Source organism: Pseudopodoces humilis, chromosome 1 (genome assembly GCF_049639895.1).
Source record: "Pseudopodoces humilis isolate 2021_Gansu_Grassland_sample_001 chromosome 1, ASM4963989v1, whole genome shotgun sequence".
Taxonomy (NCBI): Eukaryota; Metazoa; Chordata; class Aves; order Passeriformes; family Paridae; genus Pseudopodoces; species Pseudopodoces humilis.
The window spans coordinates 9023868-9041228 of NC_142200.1; the positions used below are offsets into that span (position 1 = coordinate 9023868).

A 17361-nucleotide genomic window follows, 5' to 3' on the forward strand; every position below is an offset into this window, starting at 1 on the left:
TAAATATTACTTAAATTTAATATTTCATGCTGCCTTTTTTTTTTTTAATATTGCCTAAAATTAGAAATCTTGGCATGATTAATCCTGTTTCTTTTAAACATAAGTACACATGTCATTCTATTGTCAAGTTGCTTGTATTCCCACAGCTGAGATAGTTAAAAATGTGGTGGACGTGTCGTTTAATCTGAACGGTGTTTTGGCATGGCTTGTCTTTTTATTTCAGTCTTCTGCTGCACTTTGCTGTGGGTCTGACTGTGAAATTTTCAGTGCTGCTTTGACGTTTATGCACATGTATTTGTAAGAAGGTTGTTTGTTATTTTGCAGGCCCACCTTCAACCCTCCCTCTAAGCACTCAAACCTCTAGTGGCAGCTCCACTCTTTCCAAGAAGAGACCACCTCCCCCACCCCCAGGACACAAAAGAACCCTCTCTGACCCACCAAGCCCACTACCTCATGGACCCCAGAATAAGGGCCCAATTCCTTGGGGTGAGTTTTGAAATGCAAAACAAAAGGGCAGGGGAAAACCTTTATGATGACTGATATATGATCTTTGGTTTCTTTTTACCTGGTGCTTGCTTTCCAATGATCGCAGCTCGATGTAACGTCAGCTCAGATAAATCAGCAGTTCTGTCTTCTGTCACTCTGCCTCCCAGGCTGCTGCAGCCGAGTCTCACTTGAGAAAGCTTAAAACGCTCCACGCTCCCCTGGGGCCCAATCCAATCTCCTCCACTGCCTCCCTGGCTGCCCCAGGTGCCCGAGCTCTGCCCTCACCCAGCCCCTCAGCCCCTGCTCTCCTCTGCCTCTGCCTCTGCCCCCTCCCGTGCTGCTGCTGTGCCCAGCTCAGGAACCAGCTGCAGGATGCACACAGACCCCACTGTGGCTGTGCAGGTCTCACAAGTGCCACAGCACTCTTTCCTTGGGCTCTGGGCCGCGCCTGTCCTGTAAAGTGTTCACACCTCACTGGTGGGAATGTGTTGTCTTAGTATGTATTTGGCTTTTGTGATGTTGTCTGTACATACACAAAGACTGATAGGTTTGCATTCTGCAACCAGCAGAAGTTACACAGAAAACAGTGCATTTTATTTTTTTATTTTTTTTTTTACCAGAATACATTTCTGACAGATGCTTTTTGGAAACTGTTCTCCAGACTACTCAGATTCTTCCTCTTAAATAAACATTGCTCTATGCAGTCAAATTTTCTTCGTAGCTATAAATCTCAGACCCATGTAATTTTCTGTGGTTTTAGTCTTGGTGGCAGGATTTCCCTGAATCTGTAAATTTTTGAACTGGAATCCAGTGCTTACATAGGTGCATCATCCCTACACTACTTTTATCTTAAGAGAATCCTCTCTCTATTCTAGTATAAATACACAATTACTAGCCTAAAATAAAAAATTGCTAGCCTAAAAGCACCATTTTTTTTTTTTTTCAGCAAATTGAGTTAAATGTAGTTAATCATGGAGTACTCATGTATGATTTAATCTAGGATTCAATAAGAAAAGTATAGAGTCCAATGAAAAGCAAAGATTTTTTCTCAAGGAATAAAAATAGTGGAATCTTTTCAGTTCTCTACTTCTCAGAGGTCTGCGATATGGGAAAAATAATGTTTCCTATGTTCTAGAATCTAACAGCCCTGTACTTTTTCAGTGGTAGTAAAGACGTTTTGAAGAGCTTGGACTTTAAATATGTAAAAAACCTCAAATAAGTCCAAAACAGCACTTAAAGTGCTATACGCTATAGAAAATACTAGAATACTGTATAATGTAGCATGATTAGACTGAAAGGTGTGATAGGATTAGATGCTAAGCAGGTGCCAACTTTTCCTTAAACACATTAGGCAACAGATAAAGGAAGAAGAAAATATGGGAAAGGTGCAGGCATGCAGTTGAAGATGATCAGCAGTAAAGCACCTTGTCAGAGTAGGCCCAGGGAAGAATATTTCCTTTCCTGTCTCTTCACTGTTTTCAGGGCAGGCTAAACTTCAGTGGATGGAAGAGAGGCCTCTTCTCCCCAGTTTGCTTAGCTGACATCTGTACAAAAGCTTGTTTCAAAGTCCATTTGGATTTTTAAGCAAGTATTAGATTTTGTGTTTATAAAAGAGGGAGTTTCTTGTATCTGACTTAGTGTTTTTTGCTTAAGGATATTGTCAAATGTTCACTGCTTTTCCTTTCAGAAGCTTTCTTCTATGTTGTTACATTTCTTGCTATGTTGAATTTCAGCATTTGTCTTCTAATCTGTGCATTAATTGAAGTTTCAAGCAGAGCAATCCTTAGTTTATGTCTAAGCAAATTGAGTTACTATTCAAAGATGTTCTAAAAATGTCATTTAGATTATTTTGTATTTCCATAGCAACCATGAGATATTTTTCCTTCCTTTATCCGTGGGATCTACATGTTTGCTGTTTTACCTTAGTTCCTTTTTTGCACCACTTCTAAACACAAACATATTTTTAGCAAGGCACAGCACGAGCCTTTTCTGCTGTTTCATTTAGACATCAATGCGCCAAGAATGGTATTTAGAAAAATGTGTCATTCTTTTGAATGAGAAGTACTTTATGTTCTTGGATCATTAAATGTCACTTTGCATCTATTTCAATGACAAAATTTACTAATGGTTGTTGAAGCTGGTTCTGAGATTAAGACATGCTGTAAAAGGAGAGGCAAAGGGGGTTGAAAAGGCACTAAACCAAATGAGTTGGTGTCATTATACCTTGGAAATGGTGACTGATAATGAAGAGGAGCTTTCTGCTGAAGGAGTCCAGAGCACTTGGGTTTGGATTTTGCTGGCTTTTGACAGAATTCTGTATACCCAGGATCTTTTCTTTACCAATGCCTAAAGTGTAGACTATGGGAACACACAAACTTAGTCATTAAATCAGTCAAGCCTATTCTTTACATAGGGTAAAATACCAATCCTTATAAATTGAATGTTTTGTGAATAAAATCACATTCATGGTTGTTTTAAAAATATGTGCCTCACAGTGCAAAATGTAAACATCTGTGATAAATTTATCTAATACTGGCCTGCTGTATCTCCTTCTATACAGAGAAAATTGAAACACTATTTCAAAACAAATGCCCTACAGCAATGTCATTCAATCTTCCCTTGCCAGGAAATGAGAGCTACCAGTGAGTTGTTTTAAAATGTGTTGTATGAAAGGTCATCTTGGATTATTTTAGTCCCTCCTGCTTTTTCAGCTGCAAAATTATTAATAAAGAATGAATTTATAAATGATCTTTTAGCTATGTTGTATAGAAGATGCATAGAGTAATACATGTTTTGCTTTGAATTGCACCCTCTGCTGATTATATTTCAGTTATCCTAATGATTTAATTTTTTTTAATCGTCCTTTTTTTCACCTCAGGTAATGATTTGGGCCCACCTTCAACTAAGGCTGCAAACAAGTTTGAAGGGATGTCTCAGCAATCAAGGTAAAATCTACATATACAAAGGCAAAGATGAAAATTTAAATAAATATAACTAATTGTAAATTAGAAAAGAAAAGCCTTTCATAGGAAATAAAATCCTAGCTATGTTTTCTATTAGTTTTCTGCATGCTTTACTAGCACACAAATACTTTGGCTCCACTGAGCCTCCTACACTTTGTTCCTCGCTGTGCATGCACAATCCATCCTTTGAGCCGGATGGACAGAATGGCTTGTACCCGAATCTATCTGCTGCTCCTACAGAAGTGCTCTCCCAGCTGGGGAATGCTGCCTCAGACCCACAGTCCAGCAGGACAAAAGTTTTATTTTCATGTCTCCTGGCATTTCATTCTATCTGCTTCAGTGAGGTGTCCTGCCTGTAGCAGCAGTGTCCCTGGGTACAGGCTGGCATCTAAGATGGCTCTGTTAGAGAGAGAGTTCATCTCAGTCTTCCAGTTTAGCTGCTTTCCATTCTGTCAGACTTCTGTGCTTCCACACAGTCTGCAGTAACACAAACTGCTTTTAGCTCGTAGTTCATCAGTTCTGTCCATTACAAGTGTCTTTCTCAATAACTGGAGCAGTAAGAACAGCCATACATTTCTGTCACTTAAGAGTGACTACTCCTCTATCTGTGCTGTGATTCCAAAGTCCTGAGGTTCAGAGCATGGTAATTCCAATAAGCACCTGCCTCAGGCACACAGCCTTGCTTGACCACAAGTATGTGGGCTGCGCTGTGACTGGGGATGGATGAATCATCCATCAGATGGGGGCAGACAGGGCACAGCAGAATATGTGTAGGAAGAGGTTCTGGACACCCCCAGCCTGTGATCTGCCTTGTCAGAGCAGACAGGGAACCTGTTGGTGGTAGCACAGCTGGCTTCCCACATGTGCTGAATTCATCCAGCTGGCACTGGGCATTCAGGGAAAAAGTGGTAGTGTTCCACAGCACAGAGAGTTGGGCCCATCCTAGATTCTTGTCAGACAAAGGTAAAAGTGTGGTCCTTGTATTCCATGGCATTAGAGAGAGGCCGAGGTAGGAGCTGGGCTTTGATGATCTTTGTGGGGCACTTCCAGTTCAGGATATTCTGTGATTTATTGAATCAAAATTGAGCTTGGCTGTTCTTTCAGTTTCATGTCATTATGTATTTTTGCTATTTAAAAAGCAGCAAGAAATTAAAAGTGTTTCATCATGCTCATTTTGAAATGTTGCCTGCAGAGACAAGCAATACCAGAATCAAGAGAGTTGATGCAGAAGAGTCTCTGCTCTGTTGAACATACACTGGCAGCCTTCTCAGTCACTTTTCTTTTTTCCTTTTTTTTTTTGAGTCATTCTTTTGAGGTGATACTGATTTTTACGTATTTTTAGACTTTTATGTCTTAAATAATTTTTTTTTCTTCTCTTCTTCCACATTCCTTTTCTATAAAAGTGACTTAGGTGTGGTTTTAGAGGAAAAACTGTGATAGGAATAGCTAACATATGTGTAACACAGGTTGACAGAGTAAAGCATGTTGTTTTCCCACAATCATCAGTATTTCCTGGGAGTAGCAGAGACCTTGTCTCCTCCTGCAGCAGAGCATGTGTGTGATACAAAATCATACATGTGCAGGAGGCTACAAGGCAATAGGCCTAGTCCTGGAAAACTTTGCTGACATAAAGCACAAATTTTTTTTTTGTATATTTCAGTATAATTATTTTGAAGAACACATTCTTCTTAAGGTTCAGAATATGCCCACAGAGTTGGTCTTTCAGCTTCAGCTATTTTCAGAGTACATTTTGCATGTACCATAATTCGTACAATATATCTGCCCCATAGCATTGAAGGTGTTTAGGGTTTGTTATGTCTTTTTCTCTGAAAAAAAAGCCAATTAATTCTTAACAATGCTTTGAGTTTTGGGATTTATCCATGGATAAAGTGATTATACAAAAGGGGAAAAATAAATGGGATTTGGGGGATTTAAATGGATGTGTAAAGGGAGAAGATGAGAAATAAGTATATTTTATAATAGCTGTAAGTACTAATCATTCACATCTGTTGATTTAGCACTGGGACTGCAAAGACTGCACTTGGCCCTAGAGTTCTTCCCAAACTACCTCAGAAAGGTAAGACATCTCTTTGTGGCTATTCTCATAATGGCATATTTTAAATGTGGGTGAAAGTAGATACTTGTTTTAAATATATGGATCTTTTCAGCAGAAATTTTATTTCTGAAATGCCACAAACATGAAAGCTTCACAAAACTGAAAAGATTTTGGAAGATGGGGAAAGCTTTTATTAATTTTTTTAAAAATACACCTAAGAAAACAATAAATCATGAATTAATTGAAGCTGGAAGACCTCAGGAGGTCTTGTGGTCCAGTCCAGCACTCGGAGTAGGGCCAGCTCCCTGCCATGAGAGCAGGTTGCTCAAGGCCATGTCCAATCACATTTTGAGTATCTCCATGGATAACTTCTCTGGGCTTCTGTTTCTATCCTAGATCACTCTCACTGGTAATTTTTCATTTTGTCCTGATATCTCCAAGTCCAACATCTTGATATGTTGGAGCAAACTGTATCTGTGCCATGTTCTGGCAATCAGGGGTCTGGTCAGTGCAATTGCTTTGGAAAGAACCAGGTACTGTTACATGCTCATTTATATATCAGGGACAAACTTGCCGAGACTATATCCCAGGGAGCACCTTTCTTTTTGAAATGTTTCTTTCTAGTGTCTTTATACTCACACAGCAGGTTTTATTTCGTTTGAGTTGTTGCAGCAGTTGACTATAAAGTAAAAAGTAGATCTACTTCAGACTGTTCTGTCTGAATACAGAATCCATCAAAAACATGTTACATCTGTATGAGTGGATGATCACAATAGAGCCTGAAGATCAGGAAATGCTGCTTGTCCAAAATTCTGAAGCCAGATGTCTGAAATTGAGAGTGCCAATCATTTTTAACAGAAGAAGCAAAAGTAAATTTTTAACTTTATTATATTATGATTATTCTGACATGTTATCTTTTGAAAAAGACACCAGTAATGCACTAGGGTGGCACTGTGAAGAAAGCCAACACTTCCTTGATTTAAAATTATTTAGGTGAAAATTTAAGAAGGGCCAGATCAAAGCACTTCGATAAGGGCTGCTATCAGTGTTTTTCATATAATTTACTTACATCTCAAACCTATGTGGCCAGCCAGTGTGTGCACATTTGCTGCAAGGTAAGCTTAGGACACAGAGCTATATACAGGGATCAACACAGATATTTTTTTTTAAAACAAGACATCTGATAGTAATTTTAGAAGTCTTTCATGGAAACTATGCAAATGGGTTTGGTTTGGGGTGTTTTGTTGGTTTTTTTTGGTTTTGGGTTTTTTTTATAATGAGGTTTTTTTTGTTGGTTTGTTTTGTTTTGTTTTGGGGGGGCTTGGTTTGTTATTGTTTGTTTTTTTTTTGTATAAGTAACCATAAATAGATTATGGAAGTGTTACTTAAGTAGGTGATATCCAAAGAGAGTGTTGTTGCTTTCATAGTCTAATGTCAGGCCACTTTTTGGCTGATAGAATATGGTACATTCAGCCCTGCTGAATGCAATAGAAAATTGTTCTTTCTAGTCAAAATGTGTTGATTTCATCACAGATTGTAAATGTTTTCTGTCTTGTCCCCTTTCATCAGTTTTAACATTAGGGTTATTTGATTTAGGAGGTTGTGGGTTTGGGGTTATTTTGTGTGTACTAATGGTTTTGTTTTTGAGGTAGATTTCAGCTGAGTTTTCTTGGAGAGCTTAGCAGTAAAATCAATAGATGATGTTGAGAAAAATCTAATTTCAATTTCCTTCCATCAAATCTGCAAAATACACATTTTAAAATTTTCATCTTTACTAAATTGTAAATATAGACAATAATACATTTTTTTCTTAGTTTTAGTGTGAATGTCTATAGTACAGTATGTTCTATGCACTACATAGATACGTCTATGTGGTCTCTCTTCTAAGATTTTGCAGGTACTAATCCAGAGAGTCAGATGGTTTTTAGTATGGAATTCAACTGTATATGTAAAAAATTGTCATTAAAAAGAAATTTTGTTACAGTCATATCAATTGTTCTAGAGGTGGTTTTGCAGTCTTTTATTATATTTCATACTTTTTGGTTTAGGTCCAAAAAGTGATCACTTTATTTCATTTTAAGTAAATAATCTATGAATTGACATCTAATAGCTGTTGGAAGGCACTGTTGAGGCACTGCTGGCCTCCAGGAGGAGCAATTAAATGAGACCTCAGTGAACGTGGATTATATAGAGTTGTATTTATCTTGCTTTTGTCATAGACTAGGAGGACTTATGGGCAGTTATGGGGCTCAGTGACTGTGTGGTCATTGACACAATTGCAGTTTTGATATATGCCTAACTTCTTTAATGTTAAAATATTCAGATTGTGAAAAAACATTGTTTTTCTGTTTTGTTTTAGTGGCACTAAGAAAAATAGAAACCAGTCATCATCTTTCAATAGATAAATCCCATCAGCACATGGAAATGTTTCAGAAGCCCTCACTGTCCATTGATATACCACAGAAGCCACAGCCTGGAGACTTGCCCCCAAAGCCTCTGCCTCTGGAATTAACTCAGAAACCTCAAGTGGGAGATTTACCCCCAAAGCCTGGAGAACTACCCCCAAAGCCTCAGCTAGGAGACTTGCCACCAAAACCACAGCTTGGAGACTTACCTCCAAAGCCACAAATGAAGGACCTTCCTCCAAAACCTCAGCTAGGAGAGCTGTTGGCTAAAACTCAAGGTGGAGAAGCAGCACCGAAGCCTCAGCCCTCAGAGGCAAATCAAAAATCTCACTCCATAGATCTTTCTCCAAACGTACAATCCAGAGACACCGTCCAAAGGCAAGCATCTGAAGAGTCTAATGACATAACACACACCCTGACAGAAACCCCTGTGCCACTTCCCAGGAAAATAAATATGGTAGGTATTATTCCAGCTCCTTGGAAGTGTCCATGGAAGGCCTTGAAGTTATTGTAGGACTTTTTGTGCACCCTTGAGCTATGCACTCAAGGCAACATAAAGTTATGGGCTGGGGAGAGAAATGAGGGGCTCTTTTTGTGCCCCAAAGCAGCTTCAGCAAATATTGGGGGTTTTCAAGGCCTCCTGCATGCTCAAACAAATTGTTGCAACATAAAACAATAACCTTGGGAGCATGACAGTGTGTTTAGATTTGAGATTTATGTATTTATTATATCTGTGCAAATCACAACTCTGAATGAATTGATGATTTCCTCTGTTGCCTTTGGTCACGGGTCTATGTGCCTTAGATTGCTAGAATATTTGTATATTTGACTTTGTAAGCTTTAGGAAGGGATGTTAGCACCTGTTGTCAGTGGATGCAAAATTTAAAGTGAAGTCAACTGTGACCAAATAGTAAATGTGCCTGTCATGAGTATTTAGTGTTGATGTATTTAGTGGTTGAGGTGTAGGTTCAGATGTATTGATGAAGTGGAAAAATCGACATTGCTGCATGGTGCCTAGTAGTAGATCTGGAACTTCAACTTGATTCCAGCCCCCAGTTTATCTCACTGTTCATCTTTCTAACCAGTGCAATTTCCAAAAGAGAATTCTTAATGCATATGTAGATTGAGATAACCATGAAACTCCAGAGCTTTCTTAAGATTTTCATCATGAAGAATACATCAAAAGGGAAATGGCTTTGTTTGTCAGATTGGCTATGCAAAGCACTTATGTAAAAAGGAAATAAGACTTCATTATAGTGAAACAGTGAAAGCAGAGGGTGAGTTTCTGCCTTGTGCTTGTCTGAGGAAGAGCTTGTGGAGCCATCATTCTGCTTGGCCTCTGGCATGGACTTGCCTGTAAGCTCTTGTCTGAACTGAAGACAACTGAGTTGTTGCTTCCTGAGTATTCTGGAATTTAAATATTACAGGGATCTGATCAAAAAGTGTTTGTTTACTTATGTACTTTTAAATATAAACAGGCAAATTATGCTGGTCATTTTCAGCTGCTTGTCACTTTATTAAAGAAGAAAAGAAAGCAAATAATGGATTACCTGTTTAGTTTGGTTACTTCGGGCTTTTTTTAAACTGCCATCCTACGGTATATAGAAAAATTCTGAGGAAAGGTTTTTTGTTCTCTGAACTCAGCCATTTTCACATGTGCAGTAAATTAAATAGTTCCTCTGTTGTGCAGTAATTTAAGCAATTTTATCTTTCCAGTATATATATATATATGTATGTATGTATGTATACATAGTATCACCAGGTTTTTGCACATCTTTGCACCACACTTGTATCTCTTCATATTCAGTGCAGCTTTTTTTGCTCTAATGATGATGTGCAAGAATTCATCTGAAATGTATCTTGCCTCCACTTTCATCCTCTGGCTGTATCCTCTCCACAAAGCTGGTGAAATGCTTCATCCCAGTGAGCAGTGAGACCCACGACAGCAGCCACAGTACTTGTGGGCACTTCTCTCTTGGGCTTGACTATTTAGCTTCTTAAGAGAGAAACATAGATTTTTTATTGGTAGTTTTAGAAAATTAATTGATCAGAAATACAATTTTAAAATTCCAATGTTACAGGATTTGAAAAGATATTTTTAGAGAAACAAAACTTGCACTGAGTGCTCCTGAAATCACACTGAGCACTTGAGCGTTCTTTTTTGTGTTTGCGGTGGTTTCTATAAAGGAGACAAAGTACTCAATTTTAAAGAAAAAAAAATGTGTTGAATGTAAATAAGAGCATGGTTGGATTATTAATGATCACAGCATCTCATTACTGTTCAATTTTCAGCATAAAATCTCTTTAATAAGTACTTGTTAGGTACAGGGAGTCAGTAGGTGGTGGGCATTTGTTTTTTAGTCGCAGATTACATTTCCTGGAATTGCTTCCATTTCTTTACACACCAATGCCACAAACTGTTCTGGAACATGAACAAAATATGTTCTGGAACATATGTGCTCTCTACATACCCATCCTTTTTTATATCTTCCCATGATTAAATACACCTTGAGCTTGAATGCTGCTTTTTGCTGCTCTCTGTTAAAACGAATAAGGTGTTAAAATCTGATGGAACCAGAGTAATTCCCATCATTTCTCATGTGCTCTTACAAGCTGAGTTCCATACGGTTTTCTAATTTTAGAGGAATGTAAATTTCTTTGTTCTTTTTACTGAACAAGAGGATTTTTACCTTGCAGAAGTACGTTTCCCCTCATCACTGGAGGATTGATTGGGAGGCAGCACTCTTGGTTTGTAAAGGTTCTCTGGAGTTGAAATCTGGGACTGTCCCCAAGCACTCATTCCTGTTGAATTCCAGTCCCTAGTTCTAGATGAGATTTTGCTTAAATTATATGAATATATTTTTAAGAAAAGAGGAAGCATTCTTTGAAGTGACTTTTCACTTCAGCAAACCTTTGCAGAAGGAAAAAAACCTTGATCTTGTATGACCTCTTCAGTATTTCTCTTCATTTGTCTTGAGTGTGGGTTTTTGCTTTTTTAGTTTTATGTTCTGTTAACTGCTGTCTCCCTTAAATCCCCCTGTAACTTTTTTTTACTTTTCTGTACCTTGAGTTTAGTGTGAGTGCTTTTTTCAGTGTCTGTTCTGCTGTTGAGCTGTTGGGATTTTTTTTTCCCTTTTTTTTTTTTTGCCACAACATGGAGGAATTTCAAGTCAGTAGGTAACAGCAAAGAGAAGACTCCCTAGGAAATTTCCTCTGTGAAGTTAGGTTTGGCTCAAATTCCTCTAAACCTGCTGACTTTTCCCTTCATAGCCCTTCTGCTTCTCATCTCCTCCTGCTTTTCTTGGGTTTTTGCATTCTTGTTATCTGATACTTCTGTTAAAAGAAGTAACTGTAGGTTTTGAAGAGGTGTGGGTATGAAAATACAGGAATAAAAAGTAGCAGGAGTGTTTTGCTGTGAATATTGCTTACTTACTCTATTTGGAAATCATTTAAGTCATCTTCTCTGCCATAAGAAACATATGTTTGGGGAGGAGTCCATGGCTGAGGCTTTTTTCATATGAATTAGCAGTATGCAGCAAAGTATGACCTAGAAAATACTTGGACTCAGAATGCTAGAGCTGTGAGAATATCTAGTGTGAATTATCATCAGAAAATAGTACTGCCATCTGACATTAAGGTAATTTTAGTAAGAAATTGCTAACATTTGGATGGAAAAATTGCTAAAAAAATAATTTCCAGTCCTGTAAGCAGATTTGAAATCAAAGAATACTGTATTTTTGCACTAGATCCAAAACCAAAACTGTGAGGAATACTGGGATTTCAATGCAGCATTTTCCTCAGTCCTTACCTCTCGTGGAACATTCAGAGGAGACTGGATTTAATTTTCTATTCATAGTGGGTTTTTTGATGAAGTATGTATTAAAGAAGAAAGAGGGTGTTTGCAGACTAGAACAACGTAAAGACATTATTTAAACTTTCTTAACCAGAGGATGCAGAGGTTACTTAAGCCCTTTTAAGGGCTACATGTTAAGCACTACATATTATGTTCTACTGGGAGTTCTGAATCTTAAGAAAAAAAATCTACACCTGTATAGGTAACTTTTGATTTTATTTTTTTAATATCCTTGTTGAAGCAGAGTTTTTGGATTTCTATGTTCCCAGTTGCAGGGAAAGTGATTGATAGTCTTCACTTTCTTGTAAAACAAAACACAACTAAAAGGCAAAATTAATATCATACATATTTTTTCTCTGTTTCTCATGTCCTTCATCTCAAACTTCATTCTGTTTTTAGGGGAAAAACAAAGTTAGGCGAGTGAAGACCATTTATGACTGTCAGGCAGATAATGATGATGAACTCACATTTGTTGAAGGAGAAGTAATTATTGTAACTGGTGAAGAGGACCAAGAGTGGTGGGTATGTATCTTTCCCTTTTACAGTTCCACATAACTTCTTTATGACTTTTATAGGAAAACCTCTTTTTCCAAACGTGGAGGGTTTGTTTTTATTTTTGTTTGTAGGTTGTGGGTTTTGTTTTTGTTTTGCTTTGATTTTTGTTTTGTTTGTTTTTGCCTGAGCTAACAGTCAGCCCTTAAACTTCTATTAGAGAAAACCCTTTTATCTGGGGTAACAGACTCAGGAGAGTCTGTTAGAACCAGCCCCACTAGGTTTAGCTTTATTGCTGGCTCATACAGCACTTATTTACACATGCCCCTCTCTGTAATGCATACAGCCTTTCATTAAAAGAAGAAATGGTGATTCTTACTCCATTTAACAAACTTACACCCTCCATGAAGATGAGATGTGTAATTATCTTCAGTTCACCCAAAATGTTAAGTTATACCTACAGGGGTTGCTGGAAATCTAAAGAATAGTTTGTAATTGATGCTATATGCTGATGGTTTTCTTCTTAAATGAGGGGCAGATAACATTTTCTTTCCCTTCTTCTCTCTCATGTCCCAGTTTCATACCATACTCACTCCATTATGGACTGCACATTGTTCAAGTGCTAACACCAGGTTTTTCTCAACCTCACATGAAGGCTCCAGTCTTTCTTGACAACCCATGACATCCAAGACAATCATGTCCGTAAAGCCCTGCTACATCATATTTCCCTGCCAAAGAATTATTCCTGGGGATAATGAGACAGATTTCAATTGACTGAAACAAATTCTAATTGCAGTGCTGCCTGTGATACCCTAATCTAGGTGCAGCACAACCTTTGCTGTTTTGTTTCCAGCTACGTTTTCCTCTCACTCATCATATAAGTGTGGAAGATTCTTAGCTGAAGAGCTGATATCAAAAGAGCAGTGCCCAGTGAAAAGTGCCTGTGTTGCCCATATCACCTAGTCCCTGATTACTGCTGCATTCCCTGCTGGACCTATTTTGTAAAGTGGCTTTTTAAGCCCCTTGGGGACATGCCCAGCAAGTTGCATGAAGCACCCCAGCCTGAGTTTTTTTGAGAGAGGAAACAAAGGCTGTTGACTCATATGCTTCAAAACTTTGGCTCTCCAAGAGGAAATGGCCAACCCTGTATGTTTCCCCTTCCCATTTTGTAAGCTTGTGGAAGAGGAAGGAAGGTACACCATTATTCTGAAGGTAGTGAGCAGCGGGGTGAGAAGAGGGTTATGTGGTCAGTCAGGGCTGCTGCTCCAGTGCTATTCAACAGTTGTTTATAATTATGCATTTTAAACATGGAAAGTTCATATAAAATATTCCATTACTTTTTAATCTATTTGAATAAGTTTATTAGCTATTTCTTTATAAATAATCATTATGCAAAAGATGCTGTAGCTGAAGGATGCTTAATTAGACAACACTGATTTAATAATATGGTGGGTTCAGTGGAGTTTATCACTAGTGCTATAAACACTAGTATGCACCTAAATCATTAACTGTCGTACTAATTCAATGAGAAAAGAGCTGGGCTTTTATCACCTTAAGTGAAACATGCAGAGTATCATAAGTAACTTCACAAATATATAGCAGACAATTCCCTTCAGTGAGATGTTCAGGATTTATTCACTTAACTAAGATAAGTGGTTTGCAGAGATGTTACTGAAAATCTGCCTATCAGACAAAAGAAACTCAGGCTTCTGTTTTGGTGAGATTCTTGAAATTCAGTGATGTACGTATGTTTCCTAAAAAAAAATTTGAGTTTTATTCCCTTTAGATTTAATTTGCTTCATTTGTTCTATTTATAATATACTTGTGCAGTTTCATTTTGTTCCTTTACACAGATTCAAATGTTAACTACAGTCTGCTTCAGAGCAGAGGTCCAAGAGGTTGCTGAGGCTCTGTGAGCAGTTCTGCTGCTTTTGAATGAGTGCAGTCTGTGAAGTCTGTGTGTACATATGCACATCTACATATATGTATATCTGTACCTTCTTCTCCTGTGTTGCAGATTGGCCACATCGAAGGACAGCCAGAGAGGAAAGGGGTCTTTCCAGTGTCCTTTGTGCACATTCTGTCAGACTAGTCTAAACAAACAAATCCTAAACTTGAGCATTGCACATTCTTCATGCAAGACGGGCTTTTTAGCAAAAGCGAACGCTGCTGCCTCCCTGTAATCCTGTGCACAATTGTATATATAGCTGCTGTTACAAATTAAGAATTCATTTAAGTTTCACCTCATGAGGTTGAATTATATGTATTGTAAATATATTGTGTTATTCTGCCTTTGCCAGTATTATGGTAGCCTTGGAACCTGGCACGCCTTATCGGGTTTGTTGAAGCCATCCTGGGCATTTAGCACTTCCATCTCTGTCCGTGCTGTCCCACACGAGTGGACTGCCAGCTTTCCAACATAGGTGGTCTCTGTTACCCACGTAACTGTACAGAAATGACTGTTCCTAATAACTTGGTATTCTCAATATACAATTAGCAGAAAGTTAGAATGAGTGAATGGTTTTGGACAATTTAAAGATCAGTCTGCAGTTCATAAGTGTATGCAGTTTACAGCTATGAAACCCACTTCGATATTTATTTAATATAGTGCTCAGTTAAGTGTAATTATGAAAACAAATATTCACTGACTTTACAGATAACAGTAATGTTTTACAGTGTGCATACAGCATTTCATGTTTATATTTTGTGGACCTATGCCAAACTGTGATTGCAGTTCCCCTGTGATATTACCTCACTATAAAATTAACAAATTTATTTCATTGAAAACTTACTTTAATGAAAATTAGTCATATTGTTCTTTAGTAGGTATGTGTGAAATTTGCTGGTTTCTTTCACTGAATTCTTAGTAACCAAGGACTTCTAGCAAATGTTAACTGTTGACATTGTGCATGCATTTAGACGCTTACTTGAAACCTGCCTTTGTACAAAAGTAGTACTGTAGTCATATAGCTACATTTGAGGAAAAGAACATTTTAACTTAATTGCTATTCAGGTTAATGTGAGCTTGCAACAGTATTTGTTTATGGCTAAATTGGCTCTTTGAAAAATGATTTTGTGGATTTTTTTTCCTCTTGTCTTCAACCTTGCTAAAAGTTAGTTACCTAAAATAAATTTTTTAAGTGGTGATATAAGGATAAATTTAAATTATTTTTAATGCTCTAAAAAGTGGAAGCTAAGATGACCTCTCATGCATTTGATCAGGCTGTTAATGGTAGATCTCAGATCACAAGGATAAGGCTGGTTTTCATGGAGTTCACCAAACTGACAGAAAGAGTTGTAACCCAAAGCACAAAGTAACAGACATATGTCACAAAACTAATTTCTAAGAAAATCTTTGGAAGGCTGCATTTGACCTGAGGTTTCTTGAAAGTTGGTATAAAGTTGCATTGCCAGAAAACACTTCAATGTATTACTGGAAACTTTAATTTCCTGGGTCACTTTTAACATAATTTTTAATCTTTTGAAACATCATGCAATTGTGTTTTTCCCATGGTTTGTCTGTAGCTGGTTCCATGACTTTCATGTGTAGTTTTGTATTACTTGCTTTAAATGTTATTTTGGCTTCAGTACCTAGTGCTGCTATTTCAAAGCAGATTGTCTTGGCTGCATGGAAAGTTTTTCATTTCATAAAAGCATATCTCAGACTTTCTGAGGTCTTTCATTTCTAATACAGTTTTACAAGACTGTAGTCAGTGAATATTTAATTCTGTTTGTGATTAATTTAGAAACAAATATCTGTCTAAATCCCACACAAAAAAAAAAGCAAAACATTTTCAACTATTAATGGTTTTATCATTTATTTTAAAAACAATGAATTCCAAAAAAAAAAAATATGCAATGAGTGAGCAAGCCTGCTGGCATCTAATCTTCAGTATTACCACCTCCAGTATTTCAGACTTTATTCTGTTTTTATGGAAAGGAAGTCAGGTTTAGCATTTATTTAGCATTCCATTTTATCCATTACTACAATGTTTTAAGTTGCATTAAAGAACAAAACCTATTCACTTTTGTGGTCAGTTGTATTTTTAAGTGATCTTGAAATAAACTGATAAATGCAAATCATATAAAGAAAACCTAGGCATGTAAAATTATGTAGAGTCAAATGTCTATTCTTTTCTACGCTCTTTAAAATAGTATACATATGCATTTTATAAAATTAAATTAGTTCCATAAGGAACAATAGTTCTGTTTATTCTGGCTTATTGTGGATCATAAGAAATCTGAAAATGTATGATATTGATTGAGTTTAAGTACAGTATTATATTTGAACTCAATGAGCCACTGTCTGCAATTTTGTATATGACATAGTATTTGGAAAGTCTAAATCTTTATGGTAAATTAGCTGATAAAGGGTTGGGGGGAGGGGCAGGGGAAGGTGCCCCCAGAGGGGGAAGTTTGCTCTGCAGATGATGTCTTATTTACTGTTGAACAACAGTTGCTATTTATTTTTTTATTACATAGTACATCAGCGTGTACAGAAATCAGATCTGGTCATGCCACTAGTTAAAATCTTGACTTCTCATTGAATGTTAAGGTAAAACATCAGTACACATGTCTAATCACATGTATTTAATGTGACAGTTTTTGAGTACTGTATGTGTTAATTTCTACTTTTTTAATATTTAAAATTGCTTTTAAATAAATGTATTCAGTTGATCCCAGATATCTGAACAAGGCCCTTTTTGTCAACTGGAATATCTTCTAAGGAGAAAGTCTGGATTCCAAACAGGTAGAACTAAGACATTTGAAATGTTTTCTCTTGAATATAAAGCACTCCTTATATAATGCAATTAAATGTATATCTCTTTAACAGCTGTTAAATATGGATGCAATTGCCTTTATCTGGAAAACTTTACTTACTAAAGTTAGCATCAAACCACTTGTTTTGTCCATGAGTTTCGATTGCTTTCTCTCAGCAGGCTCTGTGGGCTCCCAGCCCCCTCTGTGTTGTTTCACAGCAGCCTGTGGGGTTGAAGGAACCATTCACAAACTTTGGTCTGTGGGCAGGATCTGCCAACCCGACAGCAGCTCTCGCACCAACTAGAGCAGTACTAATCTTTCCTGGGTGGAGTGACTCTTGCTTAG

General features: G+C 37.3%; 1 protein-coding gene across 4 annotated transcripts in view; it reads left to right on the forward strand.

Moving 5' to 3' along the window:
• ASAP1 (ArfGAP with SH3 domain, ankyrin repeat and PH domain 1) overlaps window positions 1-17155 on the forward strand; it is a 144605-nt gene extending 127450 nt beyond the window's left edge. For 3 of the 4 annotated variants that reach the window (XM_014256080.2, XM_014256089.2, XM_088064558.1), the window contains 6 exons: window positions 325-486; window positions 3365-3431; window positions 5468-5526; window positions 7865-8367; window positions 12163-12285; window positions 14273-17155. In XM_014256080.2, coding sequence (XP_014111555.1) covers window positions 325-486; window positions 3365-3431; window positions 5468-5526; window positions 7865-8367; window positions 12163-12285; window positions 14273-14347 — 989 coding nt within the window. In that variant the 3' untranslated portion in view covers window positions 14348-17155. The remainder of the gene's footprint in view (window positions 1-324; window positions 487-3364; window positions 3432-5467; window positions 5527-7864; window positions 8368-12162; window positions 12286-14272) is intronic. The other variant, XM_014256098.2, reaches the window with a different exon arrangement.
• Window positions 17156-17361: the final 206 nt, after the last annotated feature.